Here is a 22,599-nt window from a genome sequence, read left to right on the forward strand (position 1 = left end):
AAAAAAAAAAACGGTCAACTGACCATCGTTTGGTATTCTCGAGTGACGCACGGTTCGGTATCTATTCACTATCACTCTGGTCAGTGGGACACACGATAAAAAGTATGTTGAAAGTATAGCTTCGTAAGAGAGGCACGAAACGCTAAGAGAAAAGTTTGAATTTCAAACAGAAAAACTAAAACCTCGCACGAGTCCTTCTTGCTGTGAGTCCAGTTTTTCATCGCAAGGATTAACGCTCGTTGCTGGACTGTTTATTTCAGTGTGAAGTCAACCGCTTCGGTAGCAACCGTTGGGGCAGCCGGCATGTGCCGTTCGGCTTGGCCCGCTTCTTCTTTCCGATTTCCTCCATCGGCATGCGCCACGAACCATCGGTAGGAATTTCCCGACATCCGCTGTTTTGCCGTTCGTGATCCGAGAGGCTCGGGTTCGCTTCGCCAACTGCTCGAACTGCTCGAACGTCAGCAGTTCGTCCTCGTTCGGCGTGAGTCAGACTTTTCGGGACACCCGTCGGTCGCGCTGTGCTTGACATCCAGACATCCTTCGGCCTTGGCAGTGGTTAGTCGCGGGTGCGTCGCGTTCCGTAGTGCTCCGAAGCAGTGTCCTGTACCGGGGTCCTGTGCCGTGGATTCTACTGGTGTCGAGTCGGGTGTGAGGGTCGACAGTTCGATTTGGTCCGCGAAGTGTTAGTGCCCTTCGTCCGTTCGTCCGTTCGTCCGTCCGTATCTGAAGTGTGTTGTGGGGGAATCTTAGACCTCCGTCTCCTCCGTCGAACTCCCTCTCGAGGGACCACTTAGCTAGAACGTTTCCAACCCAAAACCCACATATTCATGTGCCTTCCGGCTGTGCTTGGGGACCCCTATCAGTGGCAGCCGATGGCGTGCGTACGATAATTAACACGCCAGGCAGGTGGTTCTTGCCGAGGGTTACTTAGTGTGGCTTCCGGTCCCGGCTGTCGGCCAAAAATAGAGTGTCAAACCGCGCAAAACGAGGCGCGAGAGTAAGTCGAGAAGGGCGAAGGACCACCAGGAGCGAACGCATTCCACTTGTGCGCCACCATTGAGGATCGCCGGGCCAGTGGCAAGGACGAAGAGGAGCAGCGGAAGAAGAGGAAGAAGGGGAAGCCGAGGAGGAAGGGCAGGATCAATTTCTTCAAGTACATCCTGTCGTTTACGATATTCCGCCGCTGGAAGACGGTCCACAAGGCTGAGGAGAGCCCATCGCCCGGTGGCTTTGCGATGGTCCTCCAAAATGCCTCCTGTACCGCCAGCGCAACGGTCCCGATGACGCACTCCGCCAATGGCCCGGACGGCAATGGCAATCGCAAACCGTGCTCCACCCTGCCGCCGCCGCCGCTGCCGCCACCACCGTTGGGTCACGGCACCGATTGTAACCTTAACCGGATTGCAGATGGCGGCGGCGGCGTCGTCGGTGGGGTCGACGATGCACATGACTCATCGCAATCTCGGCGGGCCGATGGTGCCAACAACAACAACAACAGCATCCAGGATGCGGAAGCGAAACGCCAGCATGCGACGAAGGCGACCGGCGGTGGCGGCGGAGTCTGTGCGTCGTTCTTCTTCTCCTCGGCCGGTCGATCCTCGGCGCAACGCCGGGCTAACGGCACGTCGACGGTGCCGGGACGATGCAGGACCACCTCCTCGATGATGGTACGAGAATCTTGCACTTTTCTTGCACCACCCTCGCACCGCGATGCCACTTCCTGTTGGTGGGCTGCAGGATAAATTGAATCGCCTGTGTCTGGAGAGAGAGAGAGAGAGAGAGAAGTGTTGAACAACGCAAACGAACGAGGTGTCCGCCAAACGGCCGGAGCTAGGTGCCTCGTAATCGATTTTTCTTGCCGTTCCTTCCTGGGGTCTCGCGGCAGCAGGGGAGCAGAAAATACGTTACGTGGGCTGACTTTAAAGCGGAGCCTGGAGAAGAAAGTAAACGGAAGCGGCGTTTGGGTGGAAAAGTAACGAATGGATTGGGGAGCGAATTCCGGTTGCTGCTGGAGACGCGCATAATCTGCATACTTCTTCTTCGTGCCTGCATGTGCCGGTATTTAAAGCGTTATTAATATGAATAATAACTTTTTATTGGATCAGGTGCCGGCAGAAAACTGGCAGACGATGTCGTCGTTTTTACTGCCATCGTGGGCCCTTCCGCCCCAAAAGGGGGCGAATTTACAATTCCGACCCAGTCAGTCTTATAGCAGTAACATGTGCTGTGGAAGTTAGAAATGAAACATTCGTTTGGCATATCGAGCGACGACAATCGGGTGTAGAGACGATGGCTACGTCTGGGGTGAATGTCAACCCGAGGACTGCGTCTGTCTTTAAGAACGGTCCCCCTAATAATGCAAGGAAGTGCTAGACTTAACAGTATGCCTGTGTGTGTGTTTGTTTTAATCTTCTCCGCAAACTTTCCCTTTTGTTGTGGTGCAACAGACGTTCACTGAGCGTCTGGATTATAAACTTACCTGTAACTTCGCGTTGATGTCATTTATCACGTACTTCTGCCAAGGGCTAGTATCAAATGAAGTCATCCCTGCGCTCCACATGTTTAACGCTGTTAAGAGTATTAATGAACATTCCATCTAAATTTACTGACAAGTTCCTTCTTCACTACATCAAAATGTCAAAAGCCGTGGTTTAAGGTATTCGTCGACCATTTTGATCCTTTTTATCATCATTGACTAATAACACATTTTAAAAAGAAGTAAACGAAACATAAATTACATAACCGACAACTTAGGCGAACAGAAACGTCAAAGTTTGAGCAATTCAATTGTCAACCCAAATATTTATTTTATCCCAGTAATTGTAATTTAAAAACGGTCGATGGAATTAACTAGCAAAATGGGAGTTTTATGGACTTTGATCGCCTCGAAAACTGGTTAGTTGTCCTAAAATGTGAAGCCTTGTTTTATGTTCCATTCCATTACATTTTCAAATCCAATGTTATGGCGCCTAAATTGCTGGGCAATACGCAGCACAATTTTACACTGACCTAGTGGCCTTTCGCCATCGGTGGTTGTTACGATTTTTATGGGCTTGCTGGAACCACTATCCGGGAGCGGAAAACCTGATTGATGGAGTTGATAACGATGATTCATTATTAGTTGCAAACTATGATTTTCTGTGTTTGGAGGGCGCGCGTTTTGTTAGTCTATATGTAGTGTATAGCACTTACTGCTGTGCGCAGATAACGCTCCACCGGCAGTCCGGCAGGGTTCGAAAGGGCTTCGAGCAAAATATTAGAAAAGTTTGCCGCCTCTCCGTATCAATCCGTTCCAACTTCAATCACGGGCTCGACCGTGCTTCCCGAACTTTCTTCATAACCCGCAACCCGGTAGTGAGCACCAGCCTGGCACACCCCTGGTTCCGGGTTCTGGTGTCGGTGACCTGGAAAAGATGATCCCAAAATAGGCTCTGCTTTCCGTTCCGGACTTCTCCGGCCCCGGTGTGACGCAAAGGGCAACTTCAAAAACCGATCGGCCTCGGTGTATTTAGCGACTATGAAGCTACCGCTAGGTCGCTGACGTGATGGTTGTAATCCTTCTTTTGCGAGAATTGCGTGCGTCTCCCGTGGACCTTCTCCGTCCGTTCCGTGGCTAATTTCCTCCCGAAAGGGATCGATAAATACTAAAAATAACGTCACCTCACCATAACGTCGGTGAGTTGCCAACCAAGCCCGGGACGCCGATGGATCAGGTCTCGTTTGACGTCGTTTGTTCGTTTAGAGTTCGTTATTGCATTCCTTTGCTACTCCTAGCTCATCTTTGAATATTGGCTATTTTAATGTTCGGTCTATTATTAAAAAGGACCACATTCCAACGAGGGCGGCAAGCAAAAATACACAACGCGCGGGACCAGAAATCTGGAAGAGAAGCTGGATCGTAATTTCTGGCCCAAGTCTCGATTCTATCGATGCGGGCTTATTCGCAATATCCTGCGCCACTTCGGTCTCGGTTCCGATTCTGTTCCGAGTGCCGAGCGCGTGTGATAATCGTGTCCTGTGTGTTGTGTGTGTTCCAGGATAAATTATGTCGATTCCCGGGGGCCGGCAAAAGATTCATTAATCGTGCTCAGCCAGCTATTAAATGGTGTGTTGGTCGATCCGTTTCACCACCGTTTGAGCGCGAAAACGTTTCGCATGTGGTAGGCGATATCGATTTCTTCGCTTGTTTTGGGCCGGCCAAAGAAAATTGGTATGTGCTGCTAGCGCGGGATATTTTCGGAGAAATCCAAACGATACGGTTACGAAGTTCACGGTACACTCTTTGTGTCCATTCTTGGTACCTGCGAAACGCGCTCTTTAGTTTGTTTCATGTTTGCAGCAAAGTGTGCCCTAAAGGGTTTGCGGAAACGTCACCCAAATGGGATTGTAATTAGTGGTCCCGTTTGAGCTTTTTTTCCAACATTGTTGCATTGGCACTCAAGTCGGTGGAAACAGTGCCAGGAGCGTAAGAAGTTGAGTTGCGATGACGGTACTTCTGCTTTATCCTGTTTCTATCACATTCCTTTTCATACCCGGTTTTAGCTGACACTTGCCGAAGGATCTCCTCCACTAACTCTCTCCATCTAGCTCGCTGATGGTCTCTGACGAAAAGGAAAGCGCGGGTTGATTTTTCACCGCGCACCGTGTGCCGGGCGTTTGTTGATGCTTCGCTGACTTAATCACCGTTTAACGTCTAATGCAAATACCTCAAACTCTGAAATATGTAATTTGCATTATTACTTTTCCATCGAAGGCGAAGGTGAGCCGGATACGGGGCTTTCCTTGGTATCTCATCGAATGGGGTCGGTCCTTGATGGATTCCGGTTGGCCGGTTGGAGGAGATCATCAATCTCTTGGAAAATGGGCGTCAACCGGAGTGTGGAGTCATTAAGGCGGCGGTGTCTTCCTGAGTCCGTTAACGATTGGCATTAAGGCAGATTGACTTATCGATCAATTGATCATCGATCGATAAACAAGGATGTGATATTTAATTGATACTTTACTGCATACCAACCATTCGAACTCATTTTTAAGTGCATGACATTCTTACGGTAGATTTCTTTAGTAGGGCTTCATTCCACAATATGTATCAAATTTTAAGTGTTTGACCACTCATGCCACTTATTATGTAAATGTTTGCAAATTTAATTAAAATTGAAGAGTGAATGCAACGAGCCTCATTTGTTGTTGAGAGCCACGCGAGAGCCACGTCTGTTGCCGTTAAGCATGCCCTTCTTAGTGGCTGAAAATAGGATTATATCAGACACGCTTCATAGTTAGCGCCGCCGCCATCTCTCACCGGAGCGGCAGTGCCCCAAGGACTCCCGGAATCCTTTTCGAATGTACACCCAACGAGCACATAAATTACGTTGGTCGGCGGTGGCATTGTTTCCGCGTACAGAAAGAGCAACACACACCCTACTGGATACAGTATTTATTTACCACCTCGTGAAATTTATAGCACACAGCACAAACCCCATTTTCGAGTGCGCGGGGCCGCCCAAGAGCTCCCGAGGTCTGGCTTATCTGCCGGCCATCTCCTCCGGCTGGCTGTGCACGAAAATGCAATTGTGCAGGGATGCCGACTGGGTTTTTTGTTTGCTACTGAGTAGCGCGTGTCTGGGGTGGCCTATGGCGCCAAATCCCCCAGGTGACCGCAACAAACACCACAACAGCAGCTGGGACTCTCTTCGCAGCATAACGGCGGCGGTGGCGGCGACATAACTCGGGATGGCACGCGAAAGCATGAGCTCGGGGTGTTTGGGGAAAAGTTTATTTGATGCTTTAATTACGTCCACCATCCATCGTCTCTCTGGCTCATTGGGTCCCGGACACACGGGGCAGCAGGTCCAAAAGGGACCAGAAAGTTGATAAACGATATGGAACACATGCACGCAGCCGGCCAGCACCGTTTTCGCCACTCGGTTCGGTTCTCTCTCCGCAGCAGATGTTGTGTTTCGTTTGGTTGCGCTAAATGCTCGCCAAACTTCCTGTGAAATGGTCACACAATTTGGGGCCGTTTACTTGTAATTGTTTAGCGGAATGGAGCGTGTTGTGGCGAGAGAAGAGCCAGCCCACACGTGCTAAGTACTCAGCACATTTTTACACGAATTCGTAGAAAGAAAAAGTGTTGCGAGTTGCCGTGCATATTTTTGCATATCACCATAAAGTTGCGGAGTTATTTCGGACCAAACTTTGGTCTCATTTTTCTTTTTGCCAGTAGATCAAACGCATAGATATGTGTTCGTCGTACTTTTCGTCAGCCGGCCTGACACATGTCACCACGGGCTTGGCACGAACCAGTCACGTTTCTCGGGACATCGTCACGGGACCAGCGTGGAGTGCAGTGCTCGCTCCGGTGGCCTATTCTATTTCGCGTGCTTTTGCGCCAGGAGCGTCCTTGCAATCTTGATGTAGGCTGCAGTGTGCCAAACATTGTAGGCGAACTTGTTTGTGGGTGAAGTTGACGTCACTGGGAAAAGCTTAACGAATAAACCCATTAGGGGTTTCAAACAAGAACTCGAAAGTCATCACAGATTATGAGCTCTATGTTTCAGAAAGTAGGGAGTGTCCCATATCTCTTGTTCAACAAATCATGCACGGTACTGCAAAAAAAATTATGTTCTCTATACTAATCCACCTTTTTATTTCTTTTTCAGGTAAGAAATCTACCAATATGGGACATGGTTATAACATTCACTATCGGACAGATAAGTAGAAATGCTTAAATGTGAGTGAGTAAATGACAAAAACGATTGCAAAAACAATTCATCAATTATCACAGACTATTTAATCTAACTTTGGGTATCTCTCAACAATTTTAGTTTGATGTTTCGCGCGTGATGGACGAATTTCATGACTACTTTGTATAACCTTTCATGAATCATTCAACTATGGTCTTCTTTTTACGGTCTCTCGATAACTTAATAGCATGATCGAAGAACTCGGTTTAGTTTCATTCGTTCACACTCCAACACGTTAGGAATGTCTGGCAAGAATTGCCAAAGCAGAAACCAGAAGCAAAGAAAGCACCTCTAGCGTCTTCGGCCACCGCAACACCGTCCGGTGTGTCGCTGTTTCGACGTGTACCGGCACCGAGTGGCACGTGATTTGCATTGAAAACTGCAACCACCAGGGTGCAACGACGAAAAAAGAGAAATAGATAAAAAAAGCTTTTCACCACCATTCGTGACGCATCCGTCACGGATATTTGTGGATCACGTTTTCCCGGCTGAGGGTCGCACAGATTGCCCGCCGCCGTGCCCAAGAGACACGTTGTTTATTTAGACGTAGCACCCAGTCGATCGATCCTACGGCTCGTTTGTGGCGGAGAGGTTCTCAAGCGCACTCCTCGTCGTCGTCGGGCGGGCGATGCATCGCGTGGTATTTCGATTGCACTTTTCTACGGTGGTCCCTAATCAATAATACGCGCCTCAGTACCGGGGCCTCTGTCGCGCAGTTGAAGCCGCCCTCCCCGATAGCGCTCCAATTAAACTGTCAGCCTAAAAGCGCCTGCACTAATCAAAATCGGTCCGTGCAGTCGTGCTGTTGACGTTTGAGAGGGATTGACTTTTTTTCTAATAAGATCCTGCGGGGGTTGTGCTTTGCTCACGATTTTCGATTAGCGCGCTTCCATTCGGTGTGATTGGTCGATGACGAGCACGGCCGGCTACCGGCACCTGGCACACTGGCAAGCCACGTGTGGAATTCGAAGCATGTGTTCTTGAGGAACCTATCGTAAGAAAGATGCTACTAAGCACTCTCCTCAATGCTGTTTTATTCAAGTGCAGCGAGGATTACGAAACACTTGCGATCGTTAATTATTTGTGGCCCTTGTGGCCGTATCTACGATCATCGTTTATTTGTTCTGGTGCAATCAATACTTAAGCTTTTTTTCTGAATTTAACACGGAGCACACAATTTGAAATTTGGTAAACAATTAAACAATTCCTCCAATGGGTATGTTACTGTGTATTTAGTTCCGCATACACGAGTCTGCCCGTGAGTGATGATGATTTATTAAAAAGGTAGGACACCAAGTCCATAAAACAAAAATGTCACAGAGCCTTAATTTGATGGCTGGTGTAAAGTTCATTTCCTCAAAGCGCGCGGACGGAAGGGGTTAGTAGGTCAGCCGTTGATGCGACCCTGGGAGACACATGAAAACTTCCGGCTTATTGCTCATTACAAAAAACAACCGAAAGACGCGCATCTTCTTGACGGCGGCCGCCGCCCCGTCGTAAGTGTGTTTTCTCACATCAGCTGGTTATAGTTACGAGTGCACACGGCGGCGGCGCAAGAATTGGACATCTTCCGCTGGCCGTAACGCTGTTGCTTTGAGCCATTACTTGGGGCCGCTAGCTGGTGTGTGTGAGAGCTTTTCGCCGTTGCCGTTTATGTTGAGCCGTGTTTACTGGTCGTGCAGCATAAAACGATGCGTCATACGTGTTGCATACGTACGTTTTATGGCAGGGTCGTTTCAATCCACACCACAAACGGTTCGTTATTTCAATACTAATGTTGCAAATTTGTCACAAAATGAACGCGAAGCGGACGCGAATATGCGGAATAATCTTTCCCCAGGGCTACCTTTTCCACCGGAACGCTTCGATATCATCCGAAGCGTTTCATCGAACACGCTTCGTCTCGCGACACTCGCTTCGTTGCATGGGCTCGGCCTCACGATCGCTTGCAACGCACATGCCTTGGCGCACCCTCACTAACTTCTGTGAGTTGTTTTCCCTTTTTTGCCCATGATCTGGAGCAAAATACCTACACAGAACGTGAAGCGTGTCATGCTTCCAGCCTTTCCGAAACCCCCCCTCGTGTGCTGCGCTGAGCTGGAGTCAGTCGCGCGCAACGCGCAAACTGGCCGCGCGACTGGCGCGACGGAATTGCTGCGGCTGGGCTACGGCAATATGGGCCGCCATCGGTGGGTGCGCGGGGCTTTTATGCGCCCAAGGGGGGGGGGGCGGTTATGCCGCGCGCGCGCGCGTGGACCGCCGAAGCGGGTTTCGGGTTCGTGCGCTCGCGCGCGTGCGGCACTGACTCCGTTGCGCAGCCGTCGCGATTTCGACGCTCAGTTTGTGTCGAACTTTCGGTCGGAAGAGTCCGCGCGTCGACGATCACCGGTGAGGCGCTCGTTAAAGCGTTTTCCGTCGGCTGGACTGTTTTTGAAACACACGAAACACGAGCTTTAGAGCACAACTCGTCCATTCGTGAAAATCGCACGGTTCCAAATCTGTTCCCTCCAGTTAGACTAAATGCGGCGAAGATCACCGAATGCGTCACATTTCAGGCATATTTTGCCCGGGCGCTAATCTGGTCACCCGACCCACGGCGTCCGTTATCTGGAGCCCGTTTAGGGCCGTGAACCGGGTGTGAATCTGTGCCCTAATCGCCAGCGCCATTTTCTCGTGTTGCCGTGGTGGGAAAATCGTTGGGAAAATCACCGGTGCCAGGGTGCGGAGTGGCCGATTGTTGTTGATCGTTGGTGGAATTTGTGGAACGAAAAAAGGAATATTGCCCAGTAAAACTACGCAGTTTCGGGCGCGGGCGCGCGCCCTGGTTAGTGCCTCGTGATGTGCTTCCGGCGTGAAGCGTGAAATTTAAAGTGTGTTTTTTTTTTTTTGGGTGGTTTGCGTCGCTACACAGCCAGGTGGCCATCGGTGTGATTGGGATGATTTCTCTTTTAATGTTCGGGCCGGGCCGTTCAGCGAAACTCACAGTGTGTTGTGAAACTAACCTTTGTTTGGTCGGTGTTTCGGTTGATAATATTGCAACCACGAATGTTGTGTCAAGTGCAGAGTTAATCAGAGAGTGTCATTGTATCAAGGTGTTCCCCAAGTGTTCCCGGTGCATATTGTGCATTCAAAAACAGCAGTGAGAGAGCTCGATGCCGTGCGCGGGATTATCTGGAACAAAAAGATCGCCAAAGCGAGGGATTCTGGGATATCATCACAAAGAAGTCGGCGAATTTGTTGTACTCCCCACACACTACATTGTGAGGGTTTACGTGCCATTTACTTCATTTTTTCACCAGCCCACGCTGTCGAGAGGTCGTGTGATAGAAAATGATGCTTCGCATACCACCGGACGTGCCGGGAGTTTTCCGCCATTGCAACATGTCCCCCAGGCGGCATGTGTCTTTTCCTGGAGCCCTGGGGGTTCAGTGGGCTTTCCAGGGCTCGGTAATCATCAAATTGCTTTCTTACATTGTATACGTTACGTAGCCAACCCTCCTACGTAAGGTAGCACTTTTGCTCATTATCGGTCCGTACTTTTGTTGATACCAGCGGCTCTGAAACTGGAGCTCGAAAGTTGTTGGCCCGCTGAGAAATTATTTTATTATCATCCAAAAAGGGGAGCCGTTCGGTCGCGTTGCGGTAGCTCACCACTTAGCAGGTGTGAGGAGGTCCCCAAAATCGACTCTCCAACGACCGGCCCACCGACCGAACAGTTTTATTATCGCCCCATCGACCGGCCAAATAGATACAGATTGATTTAGCAGTAGCAGCCGCGGGCCGGTGGAAAGCGCGCTCGGCCACACAATAGTGGTTTCGATAAAAAGTGGAGCATAACGAGGTGTTGTTTGGGGGATGGTGGCTTTACAACAACAAGTGCTGCGGGTGTGCTTTGAGGAGAAAAATATTTCAAGTTCAACTGGTCCCGGTTGGTGGCCACTGCACCGGCCAATGCTTGACGTTTGTTGAATTGTTGAGCGCAACTGTAGCTCAGAAGTGCATCTCACGGTGATTCCAGAGGATGCACAGTGAACCTTGACCTTGAGTTGGGTGGTGGATTACGGGGGATTAGGCGCAGTTCTCATGAAAGTGACATTCAGGTGGATCTCCCTTACAAAAAGAAAAAAAACTACTTTTCCTTGCCAACTCGGAGCGGGTTTTCTAGCGCCAAGCTGTCCTTTTTTTTACGGCGGCGGATTAACAAATAAGAAACCACATTTTTTGCGGGTTGCGCCACAGCACGTAGCAGTCGTGCTGGTTAACCCAGGCCACATTCGGCCACCTTTGGTTGCGCTTCCCGAGGCAGACGAAGAAGTAAACAGCGCCGAAACCTGTTCGATGAACCGGTTGGATTTTTGTGAAAGATGAGAGAAAACAAAAAAAAAAACGCGTAAAGAATGTTTCGTGAGCAATCGTTTCCACTGCCTTCGAGCTTTTAATAAACGCCCGAGTGGAAGGTCCACCTTGCGCGAACGTTTAATGCCGGGATGGCTGCCTGGATGTAACTTGGTAATCCATCGGCAATTCGAATTACGGAAAGCGTAACACGCGGCTCGAGAACAGGAACGTTGGAGCTGGCCTCCCGAAGCCAAGCTCCAAATTCCAATCCAAACTCCGGTATGTCACCTTCGCCATCGGTATGCAAATGACCGCGACTTGGACCGGACCCGTCAATGGGGCCAACAGCAGCCTATTTCCACGTCGAAGCTCAAATACACGCGGTCCACCTTCAAACGCCGAACTGAGCCGTCGCAGCTCTTCCTGGCTCCCACCGAATCGCGGTTCCAGTGTTTGAGCTGTCTTTCACCTACTGCCGGGCGCGATATGAATATTTATGCTCATGAGGTACGAATTTGATAACATGGCCGCCGGGTCCCACTTCGTTGCTGTCAAATGTGAGGCGGCCCGTGAGCGACGCACCGGACGCGGACTCCTCGACCTGCTGGAGTGGTCGCGGTGTTTGTGAAAGAGAGGAGCCGAGAAACTAAACAGCCAAACCGACCGAACCCACTCCAACCGTCGGGCTAACCTACTTTCTCCCGGCGTGCGCTTACGCGGGCTCGCGCGCCCAATTTACTCGCCTCGCGCACGCACAACTCGTGCGCCGAGGTCGGCCGAGGTTGCCCAAAATAAAGCTACAAGTTGGAAACCTGTCCCACGACGACTGGCTCTCCCGGCTTATGACTGGGCCAAGACGTTTCGCTAGACCCAGCGCTGCGTGGTGCCTCGAGCCCAATCTGTGAGTCTTCTGTGAGTCTAGAGTAGCCAACAAAGGCACGGACCGGGAAATGCTGCCCATAATTTCCCAGTGTGCCATAGCCGGTAGTGGGCCATCCGTCGGTCAGCTCGTCGGAACCTCCCCGCGGAACACGCCTGGCGGTGGCCTTCGGTGCCGAAAATTGGGAACAAAGTTTGTGATGGTAACGGTTGTTCGAGTTTTGTGCGTTCACCACTCGCAACTGGCTGTTTGCTGAGTTTATCCAGCCTACCTATCTCTCTCTCTATCTCTCTGAGTCCCCTGGTATTCTAGGTTTCAAGGTGGATCTGGAGGAAGTGTGAACACGATAAACTTCTCGATAGAGCTTCTCCCCACGATCGCATCGCACGTGTGTGGGGATCGCTGTCGCTCGCTCTGGAAGTCGGGACCAACTGGCTAGGAAAACCCGTGGTTGGGTCTTCTCTAACGCTGCGAACATCCTCCCAGCGCTTGACACAAATACTGGAGAACTATAAAGCCTGATAGCGTATCGTTCGGTGGCTACGAATTTTACGACGAATCGCAACGGCCTCAGATATCCACCGCGTGGAGACCCGGTCGGTGATTGCATAAAGCGTTTCTTGAGCAACAGCGGACCAACTCTCTCGGGCTCGATGATATAACCCGTGGTGGTGGCGCTGAGCCGATTGAGATTTTGTAGCTCCAGGCCATCGCGAAGAATGGCCCGGTCCGCGAGCCGGTTGGAGACGGTTTATGGACGACAAAATCGTTTGTCTTGTCCACGGACAGAGAGCCCAGCAGCTGTTGGACATTCCGGGGTCCGGGATAACCAGCGCGCAGAGGGCCACCTTGGGCCATTTGTGGGCCGTTTCGTCACCATCCGTTTCTGTGGGCGCTGGATGGATGGATGGAACGACTTGCGTTGGCCAGGGAGCGCCCAGAAAGGCATTTCTGTGGCACTTCTATGGCATTTCGGTCCACCTATCGGCTTCTAATGAGTCCCCGATCTGGGCCCCGAAGGCTTGGCGTTTGATCAACGAATTGAAAAACTATCTATAGCCGATGGTCGTCCCGAGTAAGTGCTCCGGGTGTAGCAATCGCTGGTCGCTGTAGAGCTACGTGTCGAACGTAGCGTAATAGAGTGCACACCGCGGACAACTTTAATTAGTGATGGGTAGCCCCCGTGGTTGCAGCATTGTTCCAGTGGCCGGATTCGGAGCCTGTGTAATTGGCAACGAGCGGGCAGACAGAGTGCATTCCAAGAATAGCTGTGTGTCCATCTCTCCTACGCCATAATTTTGATCAACAAATTAAGGGAAATCATTGGCAATCATCTGCATATGTGTGTGCCTCGCGAACACCCTCGTAGCTAAGCTTATTTTTGTAATCCAATTTCGCGTTTCACGAAATGGGAACCACCACCGAACATAACTTTTGGGCGATCTCTCGCAGGCGGCGATCCACACGTCTTCAACAGCCTTCGAAAGTTGCTCCACCATCAATCACACACCAACCATCATCACATCACGTCTTTCGCCATCATCATGGGTGAGCTTTCGGATCAGTCGACTGCAACCAACCGACACCGCCACCGGCGCCCAAGCCTTGGTGTGTGTCACGAAAGATCACTCGAAAATTGCTGAGCCCATTTTTCCGCAATACAACGGCACGGAATGTGGAGCTGATGGAACTGCGCATCGATGACATGTGTCACGCGCGCGGTTCGGCGTTTCTGTGGCCCCGATTTGGTAGGAGGACGTTTTACGAATAGTTTTCCAACTGCAATGACGTTTGGGCTCCGGAATAGAAATGGATTAGCCGGGGACAGGTTTGAGGCCTGAAATTAGAGCACCAGTTAAAAAGGCTCTATCACAGTGGCGGTCGAAAGTGTTCGGACGGTACGGGGTGGCGTAGGTCTGTGGAGGTCTGTGCAGGAGTTACGTAGATCTGTTCAAGGCGGTGTGGATTACTTTGGGGATCAAGATTCATTCGAAGAACAGGATGCTATTTGCCAAGAACATACCAGTTCACGGTTCCCTTTACTCTTTGGCTACAAGTCAAGCGCTCCCAGTGTATATCCGTGGCTATGTTTTCCGTGATCATCTAAATTTTGGGTTGTCGTTGAACGACATAACTAGTAGAGCCTCAACTATGCTTGATTTCATTTCACACAAAACCTTAAATCTTCACGATACCTGTGTACCCAAAAGTCCTTAATAGTTCGCTTACCAATACTGGCATATGCAAATGTAGTTACTTCTTCTTATCCGACCACAACCGCTGAGCGGTCTTGGCCTGCGTCAGAGATAATATTAATCTCTGTTGCTTTCTGTGACCGTGTGTTTTTACGGGTAGCGGTTGTTATTCCCGCGCCAACGAATCGAACCAATGGCCAGCTACGTGCCAATCGGTCCCAGGATTCGAGCTCATGCCGTACGTTGGTTTGGTTCTCAATGTGGATTTTGGTCTCTTATAAATCTGAGTCGTATGGGACGTCGTGTATGTCTTGGTCTTCAGGAGCAGCCTTTGTTGGAAGTTGTTGAGAGGTCCACGGTATTTTGTCACATCAATAGACAGTTTGCCCCGATACTTTTGCTCCTCGGTGCTTAGGAGAGTAAGTGAAGGGAATGACAATCCAATTTCCAGTGACGCAAGTCCAGTTCTGTGCACATTCTTCAATTTTACATAGGCCAATCCCTCTAAGAGTTCGCCAAAGCAGCGTAGGGCTGGCACGTTTGCCGTGACAAAGTCGAACCATCGCCCATCGATCGACGAGGACAACAACAGCCTCGGCCAACGGAAGTAGTAGCGCGCACTGCGTTTCGTGCATTTGCGGTTGGCGTGGTGGCCGCGAGGCGGCACCCATCCCCTCTGGCGTTGGTTGTAACGATTTTCTTCTCTGCAGGTTGCTCTATGCACCGGTGCACCACCAGCATGCCGCGTTCAAGGTTGGCCACCTTGAACCGGTTGCCCCAGCGCCCACACAATCGCTGCCCGCTCGGCACAGTGACACTCTCGGCGTGTAGAGGCCGCTGCCAACACGGTAGCTGCCGGGGCCGTTACCGGTGCCAAAATAAGGGTTTGCCGGAGACTTCGGAGACAACTGGCCAGGGTTTTTGTGCCCAAGCAGCCCTTTGTGGGCACAAACACAGTCACAGGACAGTGGGACAGTGTTTGCTGTCCACCGACCGACCGACCGAGTCGTTGATCATTCCGCCGCCACCGCCGCCGCCGCCGCCGCCGCCGCCGCCGCCGCTGCTGGTGGTGGCCTCGAACTTTGACACCGACGTCGACCGGTTGGCTGTGCCCTTTCCAATTGTGTGGCGTCTTTGCATTGTTTTCCGGTCGTGTCCGTGAACACGGCACAGCTGATAAATAGAGTGAGCCATCGATTATCGATTGTCAAACTCGTGATGGTCGTTCTTCTGCCAAGTGCTCCTACACGTGGCGGCTCGCTGGAAGACGAGCAGCCACACTGCGCACTGTAGCCGAGGAGGACCTTGCCAAAGTGATTGCGCAATGGCCCGCACTGCACGCCATACCTCCACCCGGCGCGCTCTGTGCCATCTCCAGCAGCAGTGGGTTGCGGTTTTAAAAATACCTGCAACGACCGAAAGGCTTGGCCCGGCAATAAGCTGATGATGGATTGTCCTTAGCGTTTTGGCGGGTTTTTACTCATAAATAATCATCATCGGGCCCGCTCGGTTTGGTGCAATCCGGAGACGCCCTAATTTGGTGCAGTTTGGTTTAGGATTGGTAGCCCAGCACAATTAGGCAAACGTCGTGTGTACATAAATTGTTGTTAATTGCCTTCTGCATCGAACGTCCCTCGGAGCGAGAGCCAAGTAGCCGGGTGTCGCCCAAGGATAGTAGGTGTCTTGGAATGTGCGCCGTTGTATTGTACCCCTGTCCCCGCCTACAGTAGCGAGTCTGAAGAGTTGCGAAGAGCTTTGCATTGGAACTTTGTCTCGGGTTGCGTTGCGAATTCCAATGCAACTCTGTAACAGGGCACATGGCATGAAATGACGACGGGGCGATGTTGATGACGATGATGACTATCATTATGATGGGGGCTGCCTGATGCAGTTGCACCATTGCTTGATAGGCACAGATTGATGTGTTTTTCCTCGGCCATTGCTTGCCCAACCAGCCCTGCCACTGCTGTGTGCGTATCTAATTTGCTCAATATCATCATTACCGCTTGGTGTTGGCCTTTTTTGCATTTCCGCTTGGCTGGACCCGAGGAGCCCAAAGAGGTGCCGTCGCCCCAACTATGGTCAGATAGGCCCCGAGTCGAGTGTTCAGATGGTTTGGAACGTTTTTTCGCAAGCCAACGGAGGCCAATCATGAACTTCCTATATGGCCTTGGTGGCTGGTTGCATACCTCTCGGGGGTCCAATGGCGACAGTCGGGTCGGGTGGGTGTTAAAAGAAATGTTTATTAATTAGCTAGATCACCGTGAACACACGGGGATCGTTTCTCGATCGAATGCTGCTGCTTGCCAATTACCATACCAGAAGTGATTAAGATGGTAATGATATGGAACGGCGCGGACTGCGGACGTTTAAGACCCCCCAAACAAGAGCACGCAAAATGTTCTCGAGTGTACTAGGTTGTGTATAAAGTTTTGCGGGTCGATGGTTTGAAGAAAATTTTATTACTCAGTATGGTCTCCCTGAACATCAATACACTTGATCCAACGAGACTCCAATTTAAGAATTCCGTCCCTGAAGTGGATTTTGTAAGGTCTTCAAAATACTCCTTCGCATTTGATGAAAAACGCTTCACGAATTTTTGCCATTTTCAAAATGGTCTTGCGACACCGTTCATTGCCTTGATTAAAGATGGTGTTTTCCTTTTGCAAACCACGTTTTTTTCACGAAATTTCTTCTTCATTCGGTCTCAAAGTTTACAAAAACAATCGTCATTTATTAATTTACCAGTTTGCCAGCAATCCGCTAACAAAATTACATTCCCATCACACAAAACTGATGCTAACATCTTTTTAGGCAATTTCAGGACGAACTCGTTTCGGAACCGAAGAAAAAGGTTCACACAACTCCTTAACCTCTTGTTTTGATTCAGGATCATGGTGATAGACCCAAGTCTCGTCCATAGTGATTATTCAATGCACAAAATCCACTGTATCCTATCGAAAACGCTTTAAATGTTGTCAAGAAAGGTGCATTCGAATGCGTTTTTAGCGAATGCGGCACCCATTTTACAAACAGCTTTATGAAACCCAATACTTCAGTCAAAATATTAGTTACACTGCTCAATGAGATGGCTAGGCCTTATAGTAAATCTCTGTAAGTGATTCCACGATTTTCTAATACAAAATCCCCTTTTTTTAACGATTTCAGTTGTTGTGTCTGGTTTTTACGTTTTTGACGTGGATCGTGTTGAAGGCTAGTACGACACGTTTAAACTCAGAAATCCCCCTTTTTATTTTCTCATTGAAGGCGAAGAGTCCTTTTACACTTTCAATATTCGTTCATAAATTTCCTTTGCTTTTAAACCTTTTTAAATTTAAATAATCGATTGAAATGAAACTTCACACACTTTCATATGAAGAGTGTACCAATATAACAAAAATAAAATTAGGCTGCAGCTGCAGCAGCGGTATCGATCCGCAAAACTTTGTACACAACCCTAGTACATTGGCAGCTCCAAGCTGTTAGGATGTCAGAACGACGAAGCTCTTAGTGTATCAACTAACTCTGATAAAGTTATGGTTTCACGAAGCCATTTCGCCACGAAGACAACCTGGATGAGTTGATTCTACCTCAGTTCTAGTGTTTCTTACCGCTCTTGACTTTGTGTCGATAATTTGTATACTCACTCGCAGTCACTCGCAGTTATTGGTCTAAGGCACGCCAAAGGGTAATTTTCAACAACACCCAAGTGCCAGAAGAGTATCCACACAGGGTCCACGGTCACGCCATGAATGTGCTGCAATTCGTGCACTTATTCAAAGCAGCTGCAGCACCATCGAACAGCAGGCGCGGTTCCTGTTTATGTCGGACGGGTAGAAATCATTCCCGTTTGTGATAAACGTGCCGCCGACACCATCGCACTCTGCTGGCGGTGGTCTGTACACGCGCGCGGTCTATGGGATCTCGATGTAGCTCCACCGCCAGGGGGTCCACCGATAATCGCCCGTCCGCCGGCAGAAGGCCGCCCGTCGCTCGTCGCTGCCAAGCGTACCGGAACATTCTACCGCGAGTCCACCGAGTACACTTGGCCATTCGATCGACCTGCCCCAGCAGCTCCATAGACGCACTGGTCCGGATGGAGGACCACCACCACCGGCGATCAACACCATAACCCCCGTTGGCCAAACTATAACACTCCCAACTCACCGGACGTGTCGGTGTGTTTGTGCTTTTTATTATTAACATCTTTTTTCATCAACCTGTTGCGCACTGGCCGCGTTCAGGTCCCCGGTTGTTGCCAGTGGTTTGACATGACATTTTTTTTTGGGGGACCGGACCGGCACTTGAATCGATTTATTGTTGGCAGTAGGGCTCCCTTTGGGGAACCCTGCAACGGGGTGGGGTGCATTCGTCAGCTGAATCGACCGACTGACTGACCGACTGACTGCGAAAGCGTTCCGGTCCGAAGCAGGACAATCCATGGAGCGTTGGAGCGGCCGGGGTGCCCTACATTCCACGCCCCACCGGTCCCGGGTGTCATTTTCCAGCGTTGGTGTCGGTGCTCATATAGCCGGGTGGTACTCCACCCATAGGTCACTGCTAACCTTGAAGTTGTCACTGGTCAACCGGGGTGCTGCTGGGAAATAATGAAAAAAAAACAAATGTCTCTTCATACACCTCTGACGTTGGGGGATACGAAATTAGATTGTGAATCTCATCACCTCCGATAATCGACTTATACTGTAGGAGGATTACATAGGTGGCCCATCGCGTAGTGTTTGGATTTTAAACTACCCGGTATTTGACTTTTACAACGTAAAACTTCACTCTGGATATTTTATTAAAAATTTTGACATTTGTGAAAATTGGGAAATATTAACTCAAACTACACGAAATTTGAAAAGCTCATTTCCACCTAAGTGGTTATGTCGATAAACAGAATTGTCGTATTTGGGGTTCGGAAAACTCGCACGTCGTGCAAGAGAAGCCAATGCACCGGCAACGAGTGACTGGTCCGAATTTTGGTCTGGCGGCATGATCGGTCCATATTTCTTCGAAGTGGATGGCGTGCGCTACCGAGAAATGTGTGGTGGCTGATTGGTTCTTCGGCGAAATTGAAGCTGAAAACTTGGACGATATTTGGTTTCCGTAGGACGGCACTACGTGCCATACAGCGACAGCCATAATCGATTATTTTTGTGCTCCTCGTAGGAGTTATTTTTTACAAGGCGATCTGTGACAGTCTTTGACGCGTTTTGATAATTGTCAAAAAAGGTTTAACACGTCTCAAAGCCAAGAAGGAATTTTAGCTGACAATGTTGTGGGCCCTACCTGCTAAACGGATCGTTTTCCACAACAAGTCAGTTCTTTGTGTTTGGGATGATAACCCGATGGAATAGCCAATGGACCTCGACAAAGTCGCTAAACTGGGTGGCTCCCGCGGCTCCCGGGTGTGGTGCATCATCAGAAAACAATGGTTTTGTGTTTTCAAAATTTATGCTCCGCCAGTGAAGTTCTTCCCCCGCTTTGGGGAAGATGAAATGGAACCCCGTGGAAGTGGGCTAGCTCTCGACAGTTCATTTCCGTCTTCGCCGCCGTGCCCAGGCCGCGGATCCACGGAATCTCATTTCAAGATGACCGCTGCCGGGCAGAACACGGAGGGAGTGCGTGGGAAACTGAAAGTTTTCCGTACCCTGTGCAGCTCCGGTGGCGCCATGTTTGTTGACAATGTGTTGAAGGCCTGGACCGCTGTGTGTCTGTGGAGCTTGGAAACCCCACCAGAAACGGCGTAGAACAATTTCCGCTTACGGTGCGCTTGAAGGAAATCCAATTCTCCAACTGCACTAGGCTCTCCAACACAGTCGAGACGAGGTCAGTCGCTGGAAGTCCTCGACTCGGCTTCGGCAGTGGGCCTCCCGTGCACGGCCCGGGCGGAACCTTTAACTCAATTACAGTTTTTGCTCGATTTCTTCGTGGCTAAATTATACCCCGGACTCGGTATAGCACCGTGGTCCCGTTGCCGGTGCCGTCGCTACCGACAATCCATGACTCATGCCTGAAACACGGCCCTCAAGATCTGCACTGGCGCACGCTGTGTGCATTGCGTTGTGTGCAGTAGGTTCGGTTTTGCCGTAATTTCTCGTCATCATCTCGCGAGTCTTGAAGAGGTCATGCCATCCCAACCCCAACGGAGGAATTGTTGTGGAGTGTGATGTTGGGCGGCACGCTCGTCTGTGGCGGCCCGACACTCACGATCCAGGTCTTTACCGACTTCGCCGGCTAGTCTAATTGGATTTGAAGCGCCCGGCAATCTTCAAGGAAGTTATGGGCTTTGCTTTCGCAGCAACTTCAGGCAGCATCGTGGATATCATCGTGGTCCACACAAGTTCGGCCAGCGCGTGATGGCGGCGGGCCGAAGGTGTTGCATAAGTTACGCCGCTCCGTCCCTGTCATCATCAGCGTTATGACCGGTAGCTGACTGACGGTGGTGTAAACGGCCATCCGAAGCACTACAAATGGCGGGCGAGAATGTATTATTTATTTACGAGTGCTTGATCTTCTCGGAATATCAAATTAGTGCGCACCGTGGAAGTTATCACTGTTGCACCTTTGCCCTTTTCCACCCACGGAAATCTAGCTGAGGAAAGCTTGAAGAGTATGTTAACAGTTGAAGCGTTTCTGTTCGAACTAGAATCAAAATATTGCCAATATCATCTCCTTTATTGAAGGTGTAGGACTGACAATTTAGCAAATGCATTACAGTGGCTAGTGGCGAAATATAGTTCATTTCAACAAAACAAAAGATTTTATGAAATACGAGGATGAGCAACCATTTTGTCATGTAACTAAAATTTCTTCATTGATCATGGTGAAAAATTTCAGCCATATTGCCATACATATTGAGAACAACGCTGACTGCACTCAGACAATATTACCATAAAGCGTGGCAGTGCATTAACTGGAGTGCAACTTTAAGCCGGTGCTCAATACGGCTCTCATTGCAAAGTGAAATGTCAAAACCGGAAGCTCCTAACTTCCGTTGAACTTTGTTTCGTTCCTCTCAAAATAATCTAGGGCTGCAAATAGTCGTACCAATACACAAAATTGAATCAAAATATGACAATAAATCGTCATAATTTTGCTCTTAGAACCTTAAACTAGCATCTTAAAAGAGCGGTTACGAAAGAAGATTTGCACATTATTTGTACGTTTTATTAAAATATTCTGATGATGAACCTTGCTTCGTGTTGTTAGCGTTAGTTCGTTCGTTGTATTTGATTAGCTCTCAAATCGTATAATCAAAGGCAACTTTCCATAGGATAATTTTGCAATTTTTTCTTAGTTTTCGTTAATCCTAAGCGGTACCTTTTTGACATGAATGTGGCGAGAGCAATCCCTTTGTTGCTTGTTAATTCTTTGTAAAATAATGTGCATCAAATGCAATTATATTCAGTCCCCAAATATAGCATCTGAGTCGCTGGGGCGCGCCCTTTTTCGACCCACGTAGCCGCGCGTTTAATGCGTGCCATTATTTATTTAACCTCGATAACCATCTTGACACCTTCGAATATAATTTTGTGCAAAATCAAGGGCCGGGAACCCTTCAGAGCCCGCGGGCTGCCAACGACCACCATCCACGAACGGATTTCGTGGCCTGCAAATCCGCGTTGGGCGCGGGAAAAAAGATACATGAACGAAGCAAATGGCAATCGTGATGTGTCCTAAACGGCGGGAGCGGAAAGAATTGGCCCCACCCAGACCGGCCCAGACGCCAATATTGGCCACTAATAATGTACCATCCTCATTTATTAATCATGGAAATGAGGATGCAACATAACGAGCTATCGAACGGCGGTGCACAGTGAAGGAGAGAAGAATAATTCGGCTTGGTGGGGTTGGTTCTCTCCCCGCTGCAGCTTACCACCCCGGCTGCAACAGTGGCCAGGTAGAGAAGCCTCGGAGCGTAAAATCAATCAACCACACTGTGAACGCCCGGCGAGCCCGGGAAGCAGCCCATCTTTGGTTTCTCTTCGCGGCTCCGTTCCGGATTGCCCGAACGGGTGGTTTACATGATGTTTTTTTTTATTGTCTTTGCCAGTACTTCTTGGCCACCAACATTCGCCCTCCCCGCGGTGGTCACCCATCCACCGTGATGCACTTTATGCGTTTCTGGCCGCGTCGGTCGCCGTCGTTAAATGCAAACCAAAGCGATCGCAATCGCGACGGAGAACGGAACGGTGATCGATCCGGTTGATTGATTTTTAACAATTTATCGCCAGCGGTGTGCGTGCGTGTGCTGGTGGAGCTCCCCCCCCCCCCCCCCCCCCCCCTTCGGGGGGTGGGCCATTTTCTTCGCCACGATTTTTAATTACAGCCGGATCTGCGATCCCCGGGCGTAACGGTAACCGGTCGGAGGGTCGGCCGTCACGGTTAGCCCTGTGTCTCGCGGTTTCCATGTTGTAATGTTGGTTTGTTGTTTTTT

The 22,599-nt window shown here is 49.8% G+C and overlaps 1 protein-coding gene across 3 annotated transcripts in view; it reads left to right on the plus strand.

Annotated features, from left to right (window-relative positions):
- Positions 1–22,599, plus strand: part of LOC131211442 (serine/threonine-protein kinase 24) — a 46,514-nt gene that overhangs the window by 8,300 nt on the left and 15,615 nt on the right. For 2 of the 3 annotated variants that reach the window (XM_058204902.1, XM_058204903.1), the window contains exon 1: positions 1,131–1,667. The exons of the other annotated variant lie outside the window; for it this stretch is intronic. In XM_058204902.1, the coding sequence (XP_058060885.1) occupies positions 1,236–1,667 (432 nt within the window). In that variant the 5' untranslated portion in view covers positions 1,131–1,235. Of the gene's footprint in view, positions 1–1,130; positions 1,668–22,599 lie in introns of those variants that run through there. 3 annotated transcript variants of the gene reach the window in all.

Source organism: Anopheles bellator, chromosome 2 (genome assembly GCF_943735745.2).
Source record: "Anopheles bellator chromosome 2, idAnoBellAS_SP24_06.2, whole genome shotgun sequence".
In the NCBI taxonomy this organism is placed as follows: Eukaryota; Metazoa; Arthropoda; class Insecta; order Diptera; family Culicidae; genus Anopheles; species Anopheles bellator.